This window comes from Bactrocera dorsalis, chromosome 5 (genome assembly GCF_023373825.1).
Source record: "Bactrocera dorsalis isolate Fly_Bdor chromosome 5, ASM2337382v1, whole genome shotgun sequence".
NCBI classification, from domain to species: Eukaryota; Metazoa; Arthropoda; class Insecta; order Diptera; family Tephritidae; genus Bactrocera; species Bactrocera dorsalis.
Genome location: NC_064307.1, coordinates 37,373,480 through 37,399,619, shown reverse-complemented (window position 1 = coordinate 37,399,619; position 26,140 = coordinate 37,373,480). Strand labels below are relative to the sequence as shown.

General features: G+C 34.6%; 3 protein-coding genes across 4 annotated transcripts in view; 2 read left to right on the top strand and 1 right to left on the bottom strand.

Annotated features, from left to right (window-relative positions):
* LOC125779050 (kelch-like protein 17) overlaps positions 1-26,140 on the bottom strand; it is a 398,740-nt gene that overhangs the window by 162,178 nt on the left and 210,422 nt on the right. The gene's annotated exons all lie outside the window — the stretch shown is intronic.
* LOC125779053 (kelch-like protein 5) overlaps positions 1-26,140 on the top strand; it is a 293,968-nt gene that overhangs the window by 225,090 nt on the left and 42,738 nt on the right. The gene's annotated exons all lie outside the window — the stretch shown is intronic.
* LOC105227427 (odorant receptor 63a) overlaps positions 19,139-26,140 on the top strand; it is a 162,846-nt gene continuing 155,844 nt past the window's right edge. Inside the window, exons 1-7 of one of the 2 annotated variants that reach the window (XM_049459483.1) lie at positions 19,143-19,286; positions 19,360-19,461; positions 19,520-19,685; positions 20,967-21,072; positions 21,155-21,256; positions 21,314-21,469; positions 21,898-22,046. In XM_049459483.1, the coding sequence (XP_049315440.1) occupies positions 19,205-19,286; positions 19,360-19,461; positions 19,520-19,685; positions 20,967-21,072; positions 21,155-21,256; positions 21,314-21,469; positions 21,898-21,954 (771 nt within the window). In that variant the 5' untranslated portion in view covers positions 19,143-19,204 and the 3' untranslated portion in view covers positions 21,955-22,046. Of the gene's footprint in view, positions 19,287-19,359; positions 19,462-19,519; positions 19,686-20,966; positions 21,073-21,154; positions 21,257-21,313; positions 21,574-21,897; positions 22,047-26,140 lie in introns of those variants that run through there. The other variant, XR_007423092.1, reaches the window with a different exon arrangement.

The window sequence follows — 26,140 nt, the reverse complement described above, 5'->3', positions numbered from 1 at the left end:
TCTTATGTGCACACAGCATGCAAATGAAATTGTTGCGTATACGCACTGCAGCCCTTGTTAAGCTTATAAGACATTGACATGTAATAGCGGATAGATGGTACATACAAATAAATTTCAATTGCCGTGATGCACGTGTAGCGTTGCCAAGATCATTCAACGGTACGTATGTATATAAATACATATTCAAAGATAGACTTATCGTGCGGAGAATACAATTAAGGAATTTTCTATTTTAATGAATTCATATTTATTATAAAGGGTGATTTTTTAAGAGCTTGATAACTTTTTTTAAAAAAAAAACGCATAAAATTTGCAAAATCTCATCGGTTCTTTATTTGAAACGTTAGATTGGTTCATGACATTTACTTTTTGAAGATAATTTCATTTAAATGTTGACCGCGGCTGCGTCTTAGGTGGTCCATTCGGAAAGTCCAATTTTGGGCAACTTTTTCGAGCATTTCGGCCGGAATAGCCCGAATTTCTTCGGAAATGTTGTCTTCCAAAGCTGGAATAGTTGCTGGCTTATTTCTGTAGACTTTAGACTTGACGTAGCCCCACAAAAAATAGTCTAAAGGCGTTAAATCGCATGATCTTGGTGGCCAACTTACGGGTCCATTTCTTGAGATGAATTGTTGTCCGAAGTTTTCCCTCAAAATGGCCATAGAATCGCGAGCTGTGTGGCATGTAGCGCCATCTTGTTGAAACCACATGTCAACCAAGTTCAGTTCTTCCATTTTTGGCAACAAAAAGTTTGTTAGCATCGAACGATAGCGATCGCCATTCACCGTAACGTTGCGTCCAACAGCATCTTTGAAAAAATACGGTCCAATGATTCCACCAGCGTACAAACCACACCAAACAGTGCATTTTTCGGGATGCATGGGCAGTTCTTGAACGGCTTCTGGTTGCTCTTCACCCCAAATGCGGCAATTTTGCTTATTTACGTAGCCATTCAACCAGAAATGAGCCTCATCGCTGAACAAAATTTGTCGATAAAAAAGCGGATTTTCACATTTCGAACCGAACACTGATTTTGGTAATAAAATTCAATGATTTGCAAGCGTTGCTCGTTAGTAAGTCTATTCATGATGAAATGTCAAAGCATACTGAGCATCTTTCTCTTTGACACCATGTCTGAAATCCCACGTGATCTGTCAAATACTAATGCATGAAAATCCTAACCTCAAAAAAATCACCCGTTATGTTCAATATCAAATATAATGCTGTCTAAAAGCCTCTCCTTTGATTCATATATGTATGTCTGGCAGATATAATCTTGCAAATGCGACTATTGCATCAGAACGGTAAATAGCACATTTATTTCAGCCGTAAGGTTTACCCAGCTACAGTAAATGTAGTTTCTGCGATCAATGTACGAAAGGTGATTAGTACAGCTACTCAGCAGGAAAAAGCCTGTGGAGATTAAAACCAAAGTAACCGCATGAAGGGTATAGTCCGCATTATGAACATATTTTTTTATTTTGTCAAGTGCACTCTACTGAATCAATATATATAATTTTATATCAAAAAAACACAAATTTTAAATAATTTAACTGATATTATACGAAAATATTGATATATTATATTTATACACTGAACGATGTCCGTGAACTAGTTATTAAATGATAAATATTTTTCTGTAGCCATGAAATATGTCAACGCGTCAGTCCAAATTATTTCTGCCAACAGTGAAGTAGTCTCTCTGGAAACTCTCTACTTTACCTTGATCTCTATAGTTCATTCAGTAAACACAGTTATTTTTGGTATTCCCATTAATTTATGAGAGCCAAATTTCACTATTCGTCAGTGGTTTCAACCCGGATTCATTGGAATGCCTCTCTACCTTGCGTTTATTCGCCAAAAAGCAGCTTTGCTGAGCAAATGCGGTAAACATTTATGCCCGACTGATGCAAAAAAAAACCAAGGGGTTTGCTTTCAATACATACATATGTACATTACTTTGTAAGCTAATTACTACGAATTCACACGATTCGCCATATATTCAAGAGTAAAACAGATATTTTCATTTTTACGAGTGTTTTTCACTTAAATTTCAGTTAAAAATTACCAGGTAGCCATTGGTAAATTATACATTGACATATAATTTCGGTATATCCCTATAACACCTTGCAGTGCGCTGTGCAGACAACCCACTACGTTACGCCCACTTGATATACTCGTATTTAATTCTCGAGGGAAACAAACTTAGGGAACTTAGGGATGCGTGATTTTTAGAGTATTACACAATTTCCCTAACGAAAGAAATGATTTAACCAGCTCCACTTCATCGAAATTTGCTTAAGCTGTTGAAATTCAATATGCACATGTTCCATTAGAGTCCCTCATATTTCCAAGTTCAATGCATTTATGCAAACGCCAACTGTAGTTTGAGTTTTTGCCGTAAAAATATGGATCCAGCATAGACAAGCTATTTATTTTCAATTTAAAACTTAGTGGTGAACGGCTATTTGAAGGACTTGAGGAACGAGGCTGCCAAGTGGTTACCCACGCAGATGATGTAACATTTTTAATTAGAGTTGGAGAGAAATGAAGTAGCTATATATCCAAATAACACCGAGCCGATTCTATTTGCTAGTGGAAACTTAATCCCTGAGGTTACTCTACCCACGTTGTGAGGCTCCATTTTTCAACCGGTAGACAATAGGTTTACATCCGGCTCTAAATTTTTTGTCGAACGCTCTTTGCCTATTCTGTATGGGAGAATTCGAAGTAGAATAATATTCCTCATCTATTGCCCGGCTTTTGCTTGACTGTAATTAAAATATCTCTCTACTGGTGATCTACTTTTAGAAGTTTATCAGTAACAGAAGGGACCACTATCTGTGCACATGAAATCCAACGATTTTGGATCAACCTTACTACCTAACCTAGTCAAAAATGTGAACTTGAAATCACAGTTAAATGGCGCACATACGGATGAAATACCATTTTTGAGAAAGAATGTAGAAAGTCCATCTAATAATTCTGGATATGTACAATTAGAATACTGTTTGGATTATTTAGCACACTCATATTTTTGTACAAAAAAATAGTTCTGCTCAATACACATTCGTAAAGATCTTAACTACCATGTATGCGGTAAATTACTTCCAGAATATGTAATGCCGCACAACCACCATTTCAGCTGTAAGCGGTTGTAATCCCTAGCCCAATATTTTCAGTAGTCCCATATGAGGCCGTTTCCCCATACAAAGTAAAATAGCAAAACAATTTTAGTAGAGATGTACATGAGGGTATGAGTGCGGCACGAAGATACGCTTAAAGAGTGCACTGAAAATATTTTTCTAATTCATTAAAGAGATTTGTGTTTCGTGCAAAGTCAATAAATGTTTGAGGGCAACTTTGTTAAATTAATTTTTTTTTTCATTATCAATTATACAAACTTTTCTATATTTTACTACTCTTCTTAACTTCACTCTCTATACTATTCCGCCCGCGCATGAGCAACACGCAATTGCTAGTTTCAGTAACAAAAGTAAATATAGATTAAAGATTAGCCGCCCGTAACAATACGTTTCATGTCCTCCCTATAATCGAAAATTATTGTTTTTCAGAAAAATTTAGTGATCTCGGAACCAATCGTGCTTTCACTTTCCTTCAGCCCAAATGTTGCTTTAAAATAGTTTTCACTGATTCAGATATCTCAAGAATGACAGTAAGATCTATGTCTGATCGTGGTTCGTCGTCAACGCATTCTCGACCCTCTTTGAACAATTTTTATTAACAAAAAACACTTGCTCGTGATTAACGATTATCACTGAACTTTCACTTGAATAATTTCACTCATCGTAAGAATCGCCGAATACACTTTATGTATTGTGGAAAGACAAGCGTATACTATACACTAATGATTACTTTGATGTGATATTTGGCAAGCCTGTGGCTGACAGTCATACCAACATAGAAAAAAAATATTTCAAAGAATGGGTTTTCTCCCGGAATTTGAATTAAAGAGTGCTACTATTTTTTGTTCACAGCAGTACGAACGAATGGAACTAAACAATGTGAATTCTATAGAGAAGATTACATTTGATGCCGGCTGCTTTTGGATAATAATTGGTATAACTCCGCAGGATCCCAGTTTTGTTCCTACTTCAAAACTTATTTTTATTCGCTATTGTATGGTATAATAGATTGCATGAATTTATTTCGCGAATAAAATAGCTTTTCTTTCAAAAGTTTGGATTTGATGATGTAGTTTGTATGGCTGCTATATACTTTAGTGCTCCGATATTATCGGTTCCGATAAATAAGCTGTTTATTGGGAGAAAAGATTGTATGAAAATTTTTAGAGCGATATCTGCAAAACTACAAATAGACAGATAGAGAGACAGGCATGGCTAAATCAACTCAGCTTTTCACGATGATCATTTATAAATTTATTTTATATGGTCTCCGAGGTTTCCTTCCGGGTATTATGAAAACCATAAAACACGATACATTTAAATATAGAGTTAATTTTGAGACACTCTTTATTTGCTTTGCCGATGTAGTTTGTATTCGTGTGTGTGCTTCTGGTGAGGGCTACGCCTGAAGGAGAAATTTTATGACAAGTCAACAGCCTCCCTTCACTCCAAGCAACAAAACACCACTTCGAGTGTGGCTGCGAAATAATGGGATATAACCTCAATCTGATAAGCCGGGCAGGTGTTTCCCATAATGAAGATGCCGCTCCTACATATCTGCAGGAGTGCTTGTATTGGGGGATGTGCATTAGTGAGTGGGTTTGCATGTATAAGTGGTTAGATTTGTATACACAGCTAACCGGAGATTGGAGATTATGCCAACGGTCTCTCTGTGGTATAATAATGGCCACTTTAACTAAAACATTAAATTAAATAGCAAACTTGTCTGAATTGTTAGGCAGTGAGGGATTAGAATTTCGGGTTAGGGATTTATTATCTTTAACTAAAAAATGTAAGAAGCTAATTTATGAAATTAGAATTGCAAAAGTTGTTAAAATAAACAAAAAAAGACTTTTTATATAGCACATGTGCTTTACAATTTTTAAGTTGCTCATACGACATGGTGTATTGTATACTCTGGATACTTTTTTTAAGCAAAAACTAAAACTTCAGGATGAGTCAGTCAAAAATTAACTGGTGAAATAACGAGCACCCCAGTGTACACATACTATATGCAATTATTTTAGCAGATCGGTGAAAGCAGTTAAGCCCAAATATGACATTTTCGCATGAAATTCACTTTAAGCTCACATATGCTGGCGCGCGTGAAAAGGCGCCAATGGAAGTCTGAGAATGCTGTTGTTCGTCGTAAAAACAATTGTGGCTGCGCAAACTTTACCCCTCGTTGTTTTGAAATTAAGCAAGGAGTGCTTAAAATTGAAAATAATTAAAATGTTGTTGGCCCAAAGTCAAGCATGAAATTGCAAAAGTTATGCGAGCATAAATGAGCAATTTAATAAACAGAAATTTTGTTCAAATTATTACATTTTAATGAATGGTACACATTATGTTGTATATGGTTCAGTAATAATTACTTTAAAGTGTTTTGTTACGTGTTGTGTTAAGTGTACTAACTACAGGGTAGGCCATTTAAAGTTGACCCATCTGGCAACGCTGTAACTTTTAACAGCGCTGACAAATCGGCTAATGTCATACCGCGTTAGAAGCGTCATTCGAAGACAATTTATACCATGGAACAGTACACTTCAAAAGAACGCGCTGAAATTGTTCAGCTTTATATTCAAAATAACTTTTCAATTGTGTTAACTCAACGTGCGTTTCGCAAAAAAAATAAAGTGAAAAGTGCTCCAGTTAAGAACACAATTAAGTCTTTATACGCAAAATTTGTGAACACCGGTAATCTCAGTAATGCCAGTCATGCATCCAGACAACGCACAAGACGTTCTGATGAAAATATCGAAGCTGTACGAGCCAGTATTGAGGAGACTCCATCGACATCGAGTTATCGCCGCTCTCAGGAATTAGACATCTCTCGCACCACTCTCCGACGCATAATTCATAAAGATTTGAAGATGTTTCCATATAAAATTCAAATGGCACAAAAACTAAACCCAGCTGATTATCCGCGACGCCTTAATTTTGGCAAATGGGCCATCGAAATGGCTGAAAACGAACTTGACTTTTGGCGAAAACTCATCATGTCAGACGAGGCACATTTCTCGTTGAATGGAGGCGTAAACAAGCAAAATTGCCGATTTTATGCCACCGAAAATCCTCAATTAATTGAAGAACAGCCTCTTTACGACCAAAAAGTAACAGTTTGGTGCGGTGTTTGCGCGAATATGATCATCGGACCGTATTTTTTCGAAGACGATGATGGAGCCACGACAACAGTCAATGGTGAGCGTTATCGAGCCATGATAACGGATTTTGTGATACCCATTATTCGCGAAAATGACATGGATAACTTCTGGTTTCAACAGGACGGGGCTACATGCCATACAGCTCGACCAACAATCAATTTATTGCGACCATTTTTCCCCGGGCGATTGATATCGAAAAATGGTGATGTTGACTGGCCACCGAGATCACCAGATTTGACGCCACCAGACTTTTATTTATGGGGTTATTTGAAATCCAAGGTATACGCTAATAAGCCAAAGACCTTAGCTCAACTGAAAGCCAACATTCGGCGTGAAACAGCCGCCATATCATCCGAAACATTGGCCAAAGTCATGGAAAATGTCGAAAAAAGAGTGCATTTAGCTGTCAAAGCTAAAGGTGCCCATTTACGCGATCTAATTTTTAAATATTAGCTGAAACAAATCCCCTTGGACCAAAATAAATTATTTTTGAAATGAACAAAAAACATTGTTTTCTTTTGTTCTTTTTTGGGTCAACTTTAAATGGCCTACCCTGTATTATGAGCAATACACTTCTGCCAACTTTTTTTCCAATCCTTAGAACAGTTGTTATAGTCATTTTCCGGAATAGTCTTCAATGCGTGGTAGCGATTCACTTTTAATGTCTTCAATTGACTCAGAATGGTTATTGGTTGAAAATTTGGCGACAAACTCACGAAGAATCAACGCTGTATGCGACGGTACATTATCGTGGTGCAGAAACCTAGAGTTGCCAACTCATAATTCCGGCCTCTTTTTACGAATAGCTTCGCGAGATTCGTTTCACCTTTGCCACGATAATTGGCCGATTAATCGTCTGTTTTCAGGTTGAAAGCATAGTTCCAAAACTAACTGCCAGTAATACTGAATGGTGCGCCTGGTTTTAGGATATCCTGGTGGTCAGAACGCATTGTTCGACTAACGTTAAAGCGCGCTTTCACTTTTCTTTGGCTCAAATAATCTTATAAAATGATTTTCATTGATTCTTCCACACACAAAATTTAATGAAACTTCATTGTTGAATAATTTCACTCATCGTAAAATTCACCAAATACACTTTATGTTCTTCAGAAAGACAAGCGCATATTAAACACTAATGACTATTTTGATGTGATATTTGGCACAGATGTCACTGACGTTCATGTCAACCTAAAAACAGATATGTCGATGGATAGGGTTTCTCGCGAAATTTAAAATAAAAAGTTTTCCGTAAGAACTTAAGCTTGCAGAGAGCTCAAACAGTAAAGAAAAAATAGATTTGATGTGATAACACTGATCAATAAAAAAAAAATTTTCTGTGTAACAAGAAAAAATTTTGGCTGATTCTGCTAGGAATAAGGTCAAGTAGAGTAGAATTAGTAGTCTAAAATTTTAGATACAAATAGTTTTATTATAATATGATTTTTTTCACTTTTATTAAATTACAATTATTTTAACAAAAATTAAATTATTTTCAATGTTATAATAAATTATTTTCAATGTTATAATACTTTATTACGATTTTCTTCTGTATTTCGCGTCAGGAACGTCCCTATGTAATCCTTAGCAATAATCAGCCAGCTTAGTTGGACTCCAATTTCCCTGGTATCGGTTTTCTATGGTAGAAATGTGGAATCGTTTCCCCGTGTTCATCACTAACGGCAACAAAGTTTGGAGGAAAAAAGTCTAAATGTTGAGTGATTTTTATAAATGATTCCCAAGCTGGTTGTTCCAAATCATTGAGCTGGTTTTTAAATATATCATCTTTTATCACTTGCCTGACTTGAGGACCTACAAACACGCCATCTTTAATCTTGGCGTCACTGATTTTAGGGAATTTTTCTTTTAGATATTGAAATCCAGCGCCATTTTACTCCATTGCTTTTACAAAGTTTTTCATCGGACCAAGTTTTATATGGAGAGGTGGTAAAAATATATCTTCAGGTTGTACTAATGGAGAATGTTTCACATTTTTTATTCCTGGAGTAAGAGATCGTCTTTTGCACCAATTTTTTTTCACGTAATGGTTCCTCCTATCCCTACTGTCCCATTCGCAAAGAAAACTACATAATTTTGTATACCCAAGTTGCAATCCTAATAAAAGCGCAACAACTTATAAATCTCCGTAAATTTTCCATTTATGTTCGTCATACTGAATCTTTTCTAAAAGAAATTTCATTGTTTCATAGGAACCGAACCTACCGGTACGGAGGGAAGATTATTACCATTATGTAACAAAACTGCCTTTAAGCTTGTTTTTGAAAAATCAATAAATAAACGTCACTCTTCAATTTTGCGTTGTGTTCCCAAAATATTCATAACATCACAGACACTGTTACAAAATATCAAGTCATTATCTTGTGAAAAAAGGTTTTTAACTCTTCATCCCGATGCCGAAAAAAAGTTATTTTTGTGTTTGGTTGCAATAAATTCCATCCTTTTAATCGAGATCCTAAAAGTTTTCCTTATTATTTAGACAAGTGTAAATCACGACCTAAATCATTAAGAGCTCCTTAAGATTGTAGGTGTGGCGTTTCTTCCTGGAGACAGATAGATGAAGAAGCAATTTGAAAATCAGGATCAGTACATATATTATCTGTTTCCGCTGATTCAGTTTAAAGATCAGAGCGCTGAGGTGGTTTTGGTGTAGGTAGTTCTTCACTGTGAGCAATTGTTTTTTTAGCAGATGACACAACAGGATACATAATTTGTTTTGGTTTTAATTATAATGTATTAGTCAGACAAAAATAACAATTAGTTGAATGGTCTGTCGGCTCCATCCAAATCATCGGAATTCCGAAAGGTATAAATCGAGATCTTTTTTTCGAACCCGTAAGAAGTCTTACACAGATGTGTGGAACCTGCACTTTAACTTGCTGTCCAACAGGAAAAGCGAAATAACTTTCATACAATTTTATATTAAAGGTGTTAAATTTCATCGTTGAGATACAAAAGTTATTTCACCACAAATATAACAGAACTTGTCAGGATAATTTTTACACTTTCTTGACATTCTTTAAGAAACACTCCACTCAGCAAACATAAAATACAGCAATTTTTCTTAAAAATAAAGCAATAAATTAGGAAATAATGAGGAAAATACGATTAATATTAAACTTTACTGATAAGTACCGGAAAACGGAAACTAGTCCTAATCAAATCAATATACGTATGATTTTGTAGAGAGGTTAGGTAGATGTTTCGAAAGTACTGCTTACCTTTTTTTGTTACAAAATTTTGTTGATCAGTGTAATCGGCAGACTGTTTATCATGTCAAGTGCTTAGTAAGATACCAATTTAGAGTAATTTTGATGGCATACGGGCATACGGCAAATATAAAGCATTTCGAATGCTAATCGTTTACCTGAGGTTATTTAAAACCAGTCACACTTTGCATACAAACTAAAGCAAATAAGAGGAAAAGCCATTTAAAGGAAGCGAACGGTTAGTGTAAATTTTACGATTAGACTGAACTCACTACGGTTCAAGAGAGATATGTTTAAATTCCAAGAGATTTCATTGAGATTTTCGCTTGAAAGCGTTTGATTATTAAATTTCGCTAAATGAGTTGAGTGACTTATGAAATACCAAACAAATTACCTCTGATAAGCTTAGATATCAGTACACAGCTTAGCTAGAGCCAGAGGATTTAGATGCTTACTTATTGAGTTAGCTGCTCAGTGGCAAATGGGTGATGATTGCAGGAACACTGTTTATTTATTTTTATTATTTTCAATAGCCCACCTAACAATTCTGTTATTATGTTTATTCGTTAAGTTTTTCACAACAACTTACGTATACACAAAGATGGCGCTGGAATTTCGACACCGTCAAAATATCGAATATTGTTCGAATAACTAAACCAAGTACTAACGCTAAGGAGCTTGCAGTGACCATTTTCAAGAAGTATAGAATAATAGCGCGTGAATGACTTGTATGAATTTAAAATTGTATGAAAAATGGGAAGTATAGGAATGTCAAGATAATATTACATACCAAATTTGGTCGATATATTCCTGAAGTATTTAATATTTGCCCGAGGAGCTTTTGGCCATGTGCTGCTAGTATTTGAATAAAATATTAATATGCATACTTATACGTATGGTATAATAAATATTATGAATGTTAGGAGTATCTACGTAAGTATATACCAGGTTTGCTTTGCTATCTAACTAGGGCTGTGCAAATACTATTGAAGTACATGAGTATTGACATGTTTATGTAATATGTTGCATATACGAATGTAGGTAAATATTTTAAAACAAACCCGTGAGTATACAAAACACTTTATGCAGATAGGTTGATAATTTCGTATGTGGGAAAGTTGTGGTTTGCACACCTGCTGCTGTGTGAAGTCAATATTTATATTGCGTATTTGTTGTGGGTCAAGTACAGGTTAAAGGTGGAAGCTTGGTATGCTTTGCTTTGGTTTTCAATATTACAATCCGATCAGAAAAGGGTTGGTTTTGCATACTAGTTAATGACAAAAGTAACAGAGCATTTGGTTGAAAAGGCAGAACAGCAAAATATTTCAATATAATCATGATTTTTCGCAACGTTTGTATAAAATATTCCTCAAGTATGCAGCAGAATAGTATTTATATCTAAAATGGTATATATTATATCAGAATTTCATGGTGTGAGCGTATTGTAGAGAATTTACGTATATTTGAGAAAGCGGAAATTTCAGCTTACATCTTTTATCCCTCAGAGTCATAGTTTCTGATTTCGAAAGTTGGCTCAAATTTTGCATCAAATGTTCATATAAATTTTTCATTTCAATAGAAATGCTTTTTTTTAAGTGTTTCTGTGGCTCTTCTTTTACTGCGATATAATCCCATATTTAGTAATAAAATAAGAAAAACAGTTTTCAAGGGCAAGAGCTTTTTTCAACAATAAAATGGTTATGTGGTACGCCGATAAGAATAAACTAAACCGTATTAATCCATAATAAGCGTTGTTTGTAAGTGCATGCGCAGTTGTAGCACCGTTGCCAGAAGACAAAACGGTTCCTTGAACTTCCATATGTCTATTATTTAATTGTGCTATTTAAAACTCGACAATAATAAATAAATTAGTTTAAATGAATAACAGCAAGTCCCCCGGTTTCCGCCAAATTACGGACAGCAATATATGCCTCTGTGCACGACACAACTAACTCATATATCCGGCAGGAAAGTTCTTTTTTCCGCATACATACGTATACACATAAATTGGGAAAGTAGCGAGATTCCTGCGGAGTGACACACAAAAAAGAACAATAAAAACTCAAAATTAAACAAAACCGCAGCAAATAAGTGGAAAAGAGAATTTAAGAAAGCGGATACCGGAAGTGATAATGGCAGTCAAACTGAATTCAATACAGTTGGAGAAAGTTGTCATTGTAAAACATGTTATATTTAACTTCCTTTCAGTTTATTTGCTTGAGCTTTTCGCTTGACTGTTTTGAATACTAAAGGAAATTCAGATGCTATTAAAATTCTAAACGAACTATTTTTGGTAAACCTAGCCAGAATCAGAAGAACTTTGATAGTATACTACCTAGGTTATGGTGTGGAAGCATTGTCATAAAATCGACGCAAAAAATACTTTTGACATCTGAGCAATATATATACATCAAATTAACAGATAATTTAGTCTCGGACTCTATTATTGATTTAAAAAAAGGAAGGACACCAATACAATATTTTATATTCTCGCAATTTGTACGGTTAAAAGAGAACTGAATATTTTTCAGCATTGATCCAGTACCATATCTTAAACAAGAAAACCACGAACTTAATTGATTAACAGTGTTGTGAATGTCTTTTGGTAAACCAAAAAACTTACAGCCATATCTGCATATATTGTGACAAAAGAGTACCCGGAAATTGTAAATAAAATGCAAAATATTTAATGAATATCAATATTTACTTTGCCGTTCTCATTGTTTTCCCCATCGTCTTTAATACACTTATGCCAACGATCTTTTCATAAGCACTTTATGAAATGGCTTTCAACGAATTTTCTTTTACGTGTGAAACCCATGAATTGTTCTTCCAAAATACCAAAATATTGACCGTCAAACACATAAAACCATTTCTATTTCATTACTTTCTCAAATAATTGAAACTTTACATTGCTAATTTGAGATATTTTATACATAAAGAAGTCAATAATATATTTATGTATGTACTATGTACAATATATACTATATATGAATTTTTGATAATGCAAAATTTCCAAAATTAAAACTTGAGAAGGATAATTAACATCTTTAGCTTTTACTTTCTTAATATTCGTATCAATCAAACTGACAACTATACTATATGTAATGCTATATGTATAGTTGTACTGTACTCTAAACAGTAGACTAGACTAATGATGGCAATAGTGAAAAACTGAAAAGCAAATAATTTATTAATGTCCCACAGCTTTGGTTGCGCCAAAAGCAATAGAATCCTATCGAATCGTGCAAAACGTGACGTGACTCGAAATGATACAGTCATAAAGTACAACGAAAAAATTACGTGCTGAGGCACGTTTGACATAGCTATGCTGCGATGAAATCATTTTGGTTTGAATTTTGATGACGGTATCAAAATCAATTGCGTATTTGTATATGTATGTACGAGGTATGTTGCAAAAACTAAGGTGAATTTTCTTTTTTTTTCAAAAAATATTTATTTATTCATCAATTTCTATTTTTCCTCCTTCAAAGTAGTCGCTCTTAGATATAATCGACTAGTGTCATCGTGTTTTCCAATCCTCGACGCAGTTCTGTAATGCACCATTTGGTATGCTTTTGAGCTGTCTCAGCGATGCCCGGTTTTTTTCTGTTGTTGATATGCACATGAAGCGACAAGTGGATAGTTTGCCGTTAGCGTGACAATGGAAATCGCTGACTCGAGCGTGGGCTTTTTGGTAAATACTTCAAAATGGACTTTCTTTCTGTTTGGGTCATTATACACTTTTAAGGTATACATCAAATGTACAGTACACCATGACGTATGAGCAACATAGTATTTGGTACTTGTATGGATGCTCGATTAGTTCGAATTGTGTGAGTGATCCATGAACGATTAGTTCCATGTAGATGCATATTTCAGAATAACAAAAATTGTAAAACAATAAGTGTGCCTACCTACTGCTTTTCACGGTTATGGTAAAGATTTTCAATTATCGACAATTTGTGCGCGTGGCAATGCTCCATTTGCAATACCAACCCCCATAAGTTGGTATAAACTATTATACGCTGTAGCAACATATTGTGACAATACTCTTATAACAACGGGTTTCACAAACACTAATTACAGGTAATCATAGAACAGTTATAATTACATATTTGTGCAAAAGTAATAAGTTGATAAGTTCCAACGAATACCATTTTAGTAGATAAATCCATTGTAAAGAATGTCGATGAAGTGAAAAAGCATATTCAATTGTATACTATGCATATTATATGTGAAGAAGACAGTGGCCTTTTCAAAAAAACCTTTGTATAAAAAATAAAATAGTATATATCGTCACCTGAAATGCAAAATAACGTATCATCAAAAAAATCGAAATTGAGTGTCTTATTGATTACGCTTCACTACTTCAAATTATATACATAATATTACATATGTTCAACATTTTCTAGTTCTGCGGTCATATATAAACCAGTCTTAACTAATATTAATATTTTGTTTCACTCATGTTCGATTTTATTTCGTGTTTCATTCATGCCACTGTAAACTTCAGGAAATGTTGTTACGTTATTTTGCATTTCAGGTGACGATATGCACGTACGTATTAAAATTAAACCCAGTTGGGACCTTAGAGCTGTATCACGTATTACAAAAGGATGTGAAATATTTTTTATAAATTTAGAAAAATGTAACGATTGGGACTTGGAATTTTAACTTTTTCAGTCTCTTACTATATAATGCAAAGCCGTATGTAGAATTTTTAAAATCAATTTTGTTATATGGAAAATATTCTATTAGAAACCTTAACGAAGCACTGAAAGATAATTGTAGTGAATTGAAAACAAACTTTTTTGAACAGGTTGATGGATGGGATAACGTTTCCCCCTTTCGCAAATACAAAAAAATGTCGCGCATAAACAAAAAGTGATAATCGAGATTTTATTATCCGTCATTTACATATTTTTTTATTTTGCTGTAAAATTAATTAGATAAGTAGTTCCTGACGTATGGTTTTTGGTCCATAAGTGAGCGACGCCACGCCCATTTTCAATTTTTAAAAAAAGCGTGGGTGCAGCTTCCTTCTGCCATTTCTTCCGTAAAATTTAGTGTTTCTGACCTTTTTTGTTAGTCGGTTAACGCACTTTTAGTGATTTTCAACATAACCTTTTTATGGGAGGTGGGCGTGGTTATTATTCGATTTCTTTCATTTTTGAAATGTATATGGAAATGCCTGAAAGAAACGACTCTATAGAGTTTGGTTGACAGAGCTATAGTAGTTTCCAAGATATGTACAAAAAACTTAGTAGGGGGCGGGGCTACGCCCACTTTTCCAAAAAAATTACGTCCGAATATGCCCCTTCCTAATGCCAAATCTCACTTTAATATCTTTATTTATGGCTTAGTTACGACACTTTATAGGTTTTCGGTTTCCGCCATTTTGTGGGCGTGGCAGTGGGCCGATTTTACCCATCTTGGAACTTAACCTTCTTATGCAGCCAAGAAATACGCGTACCAAGTTTCATCATGATATCTCAATTTTTACTCAAGGTACCGTTTGCACGGGCGGACGGACGGACAGACAGACATCCGGATTTCAACTCTACTCGTCACCCTGATCACTTTGGTATATATAACCCTATATCTGACTCTTTTAGTTTTAGGACTTACAAACAACCGTTAAGTGAACAAAACTATAATACTCTCCTTAGCAACTTTGTTGCGAGAGTATAAAAAAGTCCGTCTCTAAATAAGGAATGTCAGAAAAATAATTAAAAAAAAATGCGGCTAGATGATTTCTGAATTTCACAAAGAAGACAGTTAATGCGGTGTAGTACGAAGATTAACAAACAGATTTGGTTTTTTATAAGGAAATTTGGAATTTGAAACATACCCCCGTTAATAACTATATACCGGGAGACAAAATCTAGTAAACTCTAAAATAGGTTATACACATTAACAGTAATAACTCTTTAAAACCGCAAAACAAAATATGCAGTAACATATGAAACTGGAATACCGCAACCCTATGATGAAACTTATCTGAAATAGTAGCAAAAACTACACTATCTGAGGGCTGCATTAATTGTTTCGAACTTTTTCTTTATAAATTCAAAATTATTTATTCTTAAATACTCCAAAAACGCCATTTTTTGCAAAGATATACCGATGCTATTATTGTTGGGTCCATACCTTGTTTGGAATGTCAACACACCGTTATGAAATTTTGTAATTTTAATTCTAAAAAGATAGCGATCTAGCTACCCGGTGCCTACAATTAAATAATTTACGTTTATAATTCCCCTTGCATCAGCTAATGTTTAGATTATAGTCGTACGGAGCAAATAATAGCTCAAAGTACTAGCAAAGCTAGAATTAGCTAGAAAATTGTATTAGCATTAGAAGTTATTCGCACATACAGCCAATTGGAACTTTGGAATAATTTAAAGGATAACTAAGAGCATCAAAACTCGAATGCGATCGATTTATATAAAATTGTCATAAGTTTAAGGATGATCTTATAATTTTTATATGAACCCATGTAAACCATATGATATTTTTGACATAAACTTAGCAAATAGCTCATGTGTTAAATTATTTCTAACTGTTGCGTGGCTGATTTGATTATCTTTCCAAGAGATATCTCTCTGTTATTAAATAAATGCATTTTTAGATAAACAGACGGACTTTATTCAATATTGCTATTATATGTCATCGAATTTTAAGAGCTTTTAATAAAATATTGGCAATTTCTATCATTTCTATCATTCTATTGTTTTTTAATCAAAATTGACATAAAATTCATAACAGATTGTTGTGCTCTGGTTCAAAAAAGCTGCATAGACCTAATGAGCGTTATGCACTACCGATATGTACACATAAATAGCGGAACACACAATTTTTTTCAACATTTAAGATACAGTGTTGAACCTAAGTGCGTTAAGTAAAAAGAGTAATTAATAACTTTTAAAAACTATGTACAGCATAAGTGAAGTGAAGGAGTTGAGAATTCGCAACCATTCGCGAATAAGAGAATTAAAGAGAGTATCTTTTATGATCGGTATTAACCTGAATGCTCAAACGAAGTTCAAAAGATGGTGGAGAATGTGAGTTTATACAGAGGGCAACATATTGTATATTCATTTAAATATTCCTAAATGTTATTGTTAATAAGAGACTCCTGATTGTCGCTGTAATAGTTAAGAAAAATGTAAAAAAGAATATACCCTAGCCTACTAGGCGTAAGCGTGTAACATTTCGAAGAAGGAAGAGGAGTTGGAGAGTTAGGTCAGTGTCGTCATAATTTCGCCTTTTGACTTTATTACATTTTCCGTACTTACGAGTATGTCATTCCTAAGTTACCAGAACTAGTTTACTTCTAAGTTATAACTGTCAGCAGTGACGCGAAGTTCTCACGGTTTACTTCTTTATTTAGTTTTCTTGAAGAAATAAATAACATATTATTTAATAATTAGACCAAAAACTTAATTTTATTTAAAGATAAGGTGTTGCAAATATATTTTAAAAATGATTTCGCGAAAGTAACACCACGACTGGCTTGTAAAAATTCAAGATCACCAATTTTCGACCACTCTTTTAGTGTGGCGTGCGTCAGCAATAAGGCGACTAATATTCTATTCCAAGGCGTCCATCGTCTCGAGCTTATCTGCGCATATAAGCGACTTTCAGAAAACCCCACAAAAATAGACCAGCGGTTTGGCATGATTCCCTCTGCCTATAGAGTACACCTAATGTTGATATTTTGAGTACCAAACTTTGTCTCAACAATGTCTAGTTTCTTATCATGATCCAAATGCGATAATTTCGTAAGTGAGCTTCATCGCTGAAAAAAAAACTGTTTTCCGGACCACTGTTACGGTAATAAATTTGCAGGAATTCTAAACGTTGTTCATAGTAAGTATTATAAAATGGCTAAACAAACTGAGTATAAAGCAAGTACCAGCATTCAAAAAGGCCAACACCGAAAATAGTATTGCCTCATTGGAAACTACATATCCGAAAAAACGCCCCTTGTTTGCAAATTTTCGCTAGTTACAACAATAATTGCCATATGCGAACACATACTTAGAAAAAACCTCGGCATCCAATGCTCAAAATTCATTTCACTTCTCCAAAAAAATGCAAATTATTAATTTTTTCAATCAAGCAAAATTTATAGTGTCTAGTTCTGACGATTTAAATATCCTCGCAACATACTGACAATGTTCTATTAAAATTATGTACCTATTCTGAAAAAAACGGATTGACATTCGGAATTTTCTCAATCGAACTACTTATCTTCCTTTGGTTTCCAGTTTAGTTACGCAATTTTCAAGAATTATGTAATATATGTATGCATACTCGGACTGCTATTGTTATATAAACCTCATAATAAATAGTTATTTTTCTCTTTGCCAGCGTCAATATCCTTTTCATAATTGCAAGTTGTATTGCTCTATATCCACACTGGTTAATGATAAAGCAAGCACAAGGCGACATACCATTGATAACTGAGGTAAGTAGAAATATATTGATATATGTACATACTAATATATTGACTGAAGCGATGTCGCCGAGTTCACGAGCGTCATTCCTAGGCATCAAAACTGTTGTTTTTTCTAGATAAAATTGCAACTCTTGAAAATCTTCGGGATGGTCTTCGTCCCAAATGCTTCAATAATGGTTGTTTACATATCCGTTGAGCCAGAAATAGGCCTCATCGTTGAATAAAATTTGGCTCGAAAACGTCGGATTTTCTTGAAACTTTTCAAGAGCCTACAGAATGGCTTCAGTTATTGCACAAGCTGTGCACCAAGTTTTCCATACGTCGGTTATTCAGTTGAATATTAATCGAAAATGAATGCTGGGTTTCAAGATGGGTGATGGTTTTGCGAATAGTATTGTCGGTAGGCCGATTAGGTTGACTATACTAGTAAGTAGTAATAAAGTTGAACGATTTGTAAACGTTGTTAAGGGGTAATTCTCTTCATGATGAAATTTCAAAAAGTAACAATACAACTTAATTGATCTGTTCCAAAAAAGGTTACTGAAAAAATCCTTCTACTTGGATCACACGTAACAAGTACTTAGCAAATATTGTAGCATTAAGAAGAGGGCGTTAATATGTGGATTGTCATTAGATTCCTTAACGAGATGAAAACGATTTTTTGAGCATTTGAATGCCGTTTGTTAATATATTCACCGAAACTATTTTTCCTAATAGTAATATCTGATAATAATATCTGAGAAAGTGACTGTTTTTCTTGCCTTCTAAGACTTTTCTGATTGGCATTAGGATTTCGAAAATATGTTTTATAATTCTGTAATAAAGTACAAAGTATTAATTGGCGAATAAAAACTAATAAATGACTTCACTTTGAAGACTTCTACCACGGCGCTGCAAACGACGACCGGCCTAATTAAAATGGCTTACATGTTCTTCACTCAGCATAGATTTCATAAACTGCTTCGGAAAGCTGAAAGACATGAACTGCTGCAGGGAATCGAAATCTTTCAAACAGGCAAGAATGAATTACCAACACGTGAAATGTTTTGAAGAAACCACATACAAGTACAAACGTATGTATAATTTTTTTTAGGCATGCCAATCAAAAGCACGCTAAAGAAGGAGATTAATGCAATTACGGAAATCAATTGGAAATAGACGAGGGGACAACTTCTATTCACTTTGGGAACCTGCATCTGCATTATGTCTAACTATTTCTTCTATGCATTCTTCAAAAACTTATACAATCATTTGCAAAGCACGCCAAATTATGTATATATTCTGCGTATGTGAATATTATCTTCATGCAACTAAATAATTCGAATAAATACCTATAATATATTTCTTATTTTAAACAGCTTTCACCGGCTATCCGATGTTTCTACACAAAGGAATGGCCTCTCCGTATTACGCAATGGACATGTTTTTCGGTGCTTGCTCGCTATTTGTCGCCGGCATGAGTAAGTCATGTATATGTGATCCAAAGAAACCCTTTACCTTTGACAATTTATTTTACAGGTTCCATTAGCTTCCAGGGTTCCTTCATGGTGCTTTGTAAGCATTGCTGTGGATTGGTCCAAGTATTATGTCTACTGTTGGAGAGATCCACGTCAACTCTGGTTCCAAAACCGCAACGTGTGGAATATTTACGCTACTGTATAGTGCAACATCAACGCACTCTTGAGTAAGATTTAACTTCACTTAACGCTTATTTGCAAGAACAGCAATAAGTTGGATAACTTTTTAGAGAGTATGAGTCAGTATATGGATTTGTTCTTAAAAAGAAAAAACAGTAACAGTGACGTTATAGAAAATTATACATTTATTCACCAAAGGAAAATATCGGCTATCCTACGGGTGAATACTATGGTATGGTACGCTTTAGAAGGACTTCCAAAATCGTGGAAACATTCGAGGCACAACGGGGTGGAGTTAAATAATACGAATTATAAAAAGTATCTGGGATTAATTTTGGACAGAAAATTGATAATAAAATTCAATATGAAAGATAGGTTAAGAAAGTTCAGTGACGCTCCTCAGCACCCTCCAGATGGAGCGGATTCAGAAAATCGCTATTCTCTGCATAAAGGGAGCATTAGGAATTGCTCCAAAGTCTGCACTATAAAGATTACTTAACCTGCCATATCGGCAAAATTGAAGGCGTTTTCCTCCAGAACCTTTAGGTATAGCCCGATAGGGGAGGGACCGGTGGATAAAACAGTCCAGATACACTCACGCTTGATCACAGAGGAGTTTTGAGTTCAGTTAACTACGCCGTACCAATAAGGTCGCCTGGATGCAGTGAAGTGCAGATGAGGAAGCTGCAAACTTGACAGTTAAGGGGCGTAATGAGCTTTGCTCCACGCAGTTCCCGCTGGTGTGCTTTCACAGAAATCATCCCTGCAGTCACCTGCTTGGAGCGGATTCTTCTCACTTGAGTATCAAGAGGTCTTTCCTCAACTGCGTTGAGGATATTAAACAATACATCGACCAGGCTTCGGACGCAACTAGCTTCTGACATGCACTGACCGCCATTCACAGCGTCCAATGAGTTCCCGCATGACATCAGCCTCTCTGCATGCGCTGCTAGCCCTACAAATTTGAGGGTACGTTTTCTGGGCCTTTTGTTGGATGACGTCGATGACAACTTATCTAAAGTCTTTAAAATCCAACAACAGACGCTAATTCATTGCCTTTATGAATGCCTGCCTTCAGTCGATGAGACGGGATATCTTTCACGGCTTTCAACACATCAAGCATTTTGTCAAACCCATTGAGTAGTTAATCAGTACTTAATTGGTTAAAACTCAGTCGACCCAATAATGCTTAGCTACGGTCGCCTGCAAACTATAAACCCCCACACATTTTTTGGTTTTTTTTGTCTACTTTTTATTATTTGCCATACCATATGCGTTTTTTATTTCTCTGTAATAGAATTTTATAGAAAAAACATATAATTTTTTAGGTTTATCGACGAGGTCAATCAGCTTTTCAGACACATTTGTCTTTCCCAGTTTCTTCATAGTCTGGCAATTTACGGCTTTGTACTCTTCGAGATGAACTTCGGCTTGGTAAGTAATCTCAAACTTGACAATTCTTTAATCTACATATACCATAAACACAATCCATCTCTCTATTTATATCTTATTGTAGGAATCAAATAAAATTACTTTTATTCGCATGTTAATGTATTTGTGCGCCGCTACAACAGGTGATTGCATGCACTACGTCAACGGACAGTTCCTGGCCAACGAGGTAATCGTCTAATATCCACAGTATATACCATGCATAAAGATGTTTCTATGTTTTCAGCTGGAAAAGGTTCCGTTAGCTTGTTATAACTGTGAGTGGTACCACGAAACAGATGCCTTTAAGAAGACATTGAGAATGATCATTATGCGCTCAAATAAAAAATTCTGTTTCCAAATATCCTGGTTCACAGTAATGTCCTTGGCTACATTGATGGGTGTAAGTAGATACAAAATGTACCTTGCATTTTCACTATTCAAAATATACTGATAAGTCATTTCATGGAAAACTGTATATAAAAACGCGTATACCAGCAAAAGTAGGTCGATGTGATTAAATATTTAAATGATAATATTCGGCTCAAGTTGACAATTTACCAACTGCAATAAAAACTTATTCGACATTTCATTGTAAAAGCAGCAACAACCACAGAAGCTATAGGTGCTCGAATACAATTAGTCTCCTCTAGCAAGCCATGATCCTCAACAGCTCGATCTGATCATAGTGTAGAATAAATTAAAATAAACTTTCGAAATTTTCTAGCTAATAGTAAAGCCAAGCAAAAACATCCTCTGAAAGATATGAAAGATTTATGTATCGCTTCCTTAAAACTGTTTAAATGTCAATAATTTTGTTTTGTATTTCAGATATTCAAAGCGAGCGGATCATATTTTGTACTACTTCGAGATATTGATGAAACTTGAAACGGTTTTATACTAAATACAAATTTTATGCTTTATATTTTTAACCACTGTGTTTGCTGAAGTAATAATAAAAGTGTACATTCTGAAAAAAAGCATTCGGAAATTGTTATTAAATTCCCCGAGTATATGATATTTAAAAAAAATTCATTTTTCTGAGTTGATAGGACTGTCCTATACAAATTAAGAGCGCGATTTATCAACCAGTTTGTTTACAGCAGCTGCTTAAGCCGAAACACCTCAGTAGGGCGTTGCGATTCTTACAATGGATAAAAATATTGAATTTTGGATTAGATTTTTCTCAAATTTTGTATTTCTAACAAAATTTCGTGTGCGAAATTGTTCAAATATTGGAAAAGGCTAACAACGTTGATTCAGTTTTATCTAAAGCACAAGCCTGCGAAGTACAAAACCTCCAAATACGGTCGAGAAATTGTTGATGACATGCCTCGTTCTGCACGATCCACGACCTCTTTAACTGGGCACCAAGGAAGACAAGTACTAAGTTGGTGCCAGATATATTAATTTACGCTCAAGTTACAGCTTGCATGGACGTACTATTATATAAGATTGTAAACTTTTCGGTCGATCCGAAAGTTCCTTACTTATTTTGGTGGCGTTTTATTCAAATACAAAAAAATGTTTATTCAACTGGGAGAAAAGAAATACAAATTATTTTTATTGCGTCCTGGTTTTGAACTTGTAAATAAGTACTAGGGTTTCCCGAAAAAATGCATTTTTTCCCATAGAAAAAAGAGTAAAGTAAGAGTTTTCATGTTTTGTTAACGTTTTTAATGTTTTTGATCAACTTATTTTTTATTGAAAAATTAAATTTTATTTTTGCACATAATTTTCGTTGTCAATAGAATTTTGTCCTACTTGTTAGCAAGCTGTGACCAACCGAAGAACTTTCCTTTTAATTCAACCTTGATTATTAAAGCATTTGAATGAGGTAGCAGAAGTTGCAAACTAAATACTATATGCCTTGATTATTGATTGCCCAATTTGTAAAAATTACCTTCGTACATGATTTGATCATGCTTTGCTTACTTTAAAGCCAGAGACTTTGACAGAAATCTCTGAGCAAACATATGTACTCTCAAAAAGCTAACTTCAGCAAAAGCAAAACAGTGGAAAACAGTGAAGGCAAGCAACTGGTGTAATGCAAACAGATTAACTCAGTTAAATAGAGATAGAAATGCAATATAACATACCGTAATTACATTACAAGTTAGTAAGGTATTTCTAGATTTAATTGTAGTGTGTTGTATACCGTTGGTATACCGATGCATGACCGCATTATGAAGTGTGAATGCTAATTTCTACAGAAAATGTTTTTCATTTTTTGCTACATTTCTATAAAAAGTAATGACTTGATTTTCAACATTCTCATTTATATTTTCCTCCATTAAACTTGAGTACGGGTATTGTATCCGTGCTGCCTCACTGGCAACTTTTATACCTTAGCAACATGTTGCTACAGCGCAGAATAGTTTTAGTCACCCAACTGTTACGTGTATTAGCTAGTCCAGCAATTTAAAATTTGCATTCAAAACGATTTTTCGTGCAAAACAATAATTTTTGTAATCTTTGGGTCAAAATATTTTATTCAATATAAAAAATATTGGAGTTAAGAGTTTTTAAAATTTCAACTCTCGAAGAAAGTTAGTAAAGTTGTAAACTGTCAGATTGAAATCCATAATATAAGAGGCAACCTATATTTGCTTAGTTAGCCCCACTACAAAATATTTTGCTTCGTGTCTAAGTTATTTAGATATATTAAAATAAAGGCAATTAACTCAAATGATATATCCATATGTCACATCAATTCAACCGAAGAGGACAAACTTAATACAATATTGTGTTTATAATGAAAATATTAACCAGATTATGAAAATAGTTGTCTTAGGAATCTGAGATTTAGACCACTGTTGAGACGTTATAGCACTTTCTGTAATTTTCAACAAGGGGAGAGGGCGGAGTCAACGCCTAACTTCATTTGTTTTCGAAGTGCATCAAGAGACACTAGAAAGACTTACTCTGAGGTGGTTTGGTTGAGAGAGTTAAGTATGTGAAATATTCACGTCATTTGTATACTATGTTGATTTTAATATAAATTAGTATGTAAATGTAGTAGTGATACAAAGTGAGTATTTTTTTATAGTATAAAGTCATATGGTAACAAATATGACGGTATTTCTTTTCCAGTTTTATCGAGTAATTTATTCTTTCGCAACATTGCTAATATAAAGCTTAGTCAATACCTGAAAGTATTTCACCGGGTTTGTGCACTACAAATCGCTAGAGTGTGAAATGTTCGTTTAAGACCGAGCTTAGCCTTTGCTTACTTGTGTTTGTATTACTGTAAGTGAAAGCGTTGTGGCGTGTAGGTAACAGGTAACGGCTGCTTAAATGGCTGTAGTGGCCAGTTTTATGCACAATAAACCCAATTATACACTAAATGAAATAGCACTACCACTTTCAAATGCATAAAGTAAAGAACATATAATATTTTTTTAGAATACATGAAGAGCTGATAGCTTACGGATTGGTACTGGCGGTGTTCAGTAATAAACTCTTTTGAAGTACCACATGAACAAAGGCATTACGCTCTTAATTAAAAATAAAATTTACTCCACTCGTTTCCCTGCATAAGCGAAATCAAAGTAATCTCTAATGCTAAAACCTTGTATATATATGTTTGTATGTCCGTTCCTTTAATGGAATTACACTGTGGTGTAATATGTGCATAATTACTTATGAACCTGTACATATGGGATATTTACGTGAACAGCAGTGTTGTATCAGACATGTCCATGTCTAAGAAATTACAGCGCTGCTTAAGGGGGATAGGGTTTTCAAGGTAAAAAAAAAAGTTTTTTTTTGTGAATTTATTTCTCAAATCTGGATTGAGTAATTTTATTCGGACCTTTTGTGCATTATAGAGCACACTTTTGACAATGTAAGGTATGCAGAAATATTGAGGCATAAGCCGGTAACAGTGCTTTCCGCAGAACGTCTTGAGAAAAAACACTTTGCGGTGTTCACCATAACTCGGCTGGAAGTTATCCAAAAATAAAAAACCAAAAAAAATTAGTTAAACTATAATCAAATCTTCCCTCCAAAGTTCTCTGATAATTTTTTTTTGCATTCAAAAGTTTTAAAACTGTTATTTTCCGCCAAAAAATTCCGCCATTTTGTGGGTGGAAAACACCGTTTATAAAAAACAAATTATTTAATAAACGTTGGGGGGCGGTATTTTATTTATTAAAAATGTGTTCAAAGTTTGAAATGAATCGATCAAGTTGTTATGAAATGATAGTGAACATGGATTTTGAAAAAGTAGTTTTGAGAAAAACGCGTCAGCAGCTGCACTTCTATCCCGACCGCCCTCTGCTGTTAGAGTTAGAGCGTTAAAGACCAGGAGACTAATAAGACGATAACTCTAAGAATATTACTTCTATCGACTGAAAATTTTAAGGACACATTCTTGAAATGTTAAGCAATAAGATAAGACAAAAAAAATCGATTTTTCGAAAGTGAAAACCGTCCTGCACAACGTAAACTTCAGCTCGGATTAAACTAAATCCCCATCCTAAATTGCGCTTTGATAATACCTGTTTACAGACGTCGTAACTTTTTTCTTGCCAATTGTGGGGCAGATGCTAAGGCTAAGGAAGTCAAAGCACAAAAAAATATATTTAACGATGTTTTATTGAGACTTTCTTACGATTTTTGCCTCACTTTGAAATAAATACATATATGGGTAGAATGCATAGGAATATGTTTATGCACAAATATATTAACCCCAAAACATTCTCGCAGGGTTCGTTGCCATTGCGCAAGTTCAAAAACTGTTGGATGCGTTTCTATAGGCGATTACTTGTTCACCTTATATTTACCCCACATGCTAGTATGCACACATCCGCACTAACTTAGTACAAGTAGATGTATATATGTGATCCCTATATGCTAATTTGAAGATTATTATTGTGTTAACACGGCATACAACAATCTTATCAGATTCCAACATCTTCCGGGGCAACACACGCTAATCAATATAAGTGTGAAGCATAGATAAATACATATATATGTATTTCGTCAGCGATATTGCTGAGCATAAACATATGAACACACACCGGTCCGATTTAGCTCAGCGTATGAAATTTACAAATTTACCATAATTTCA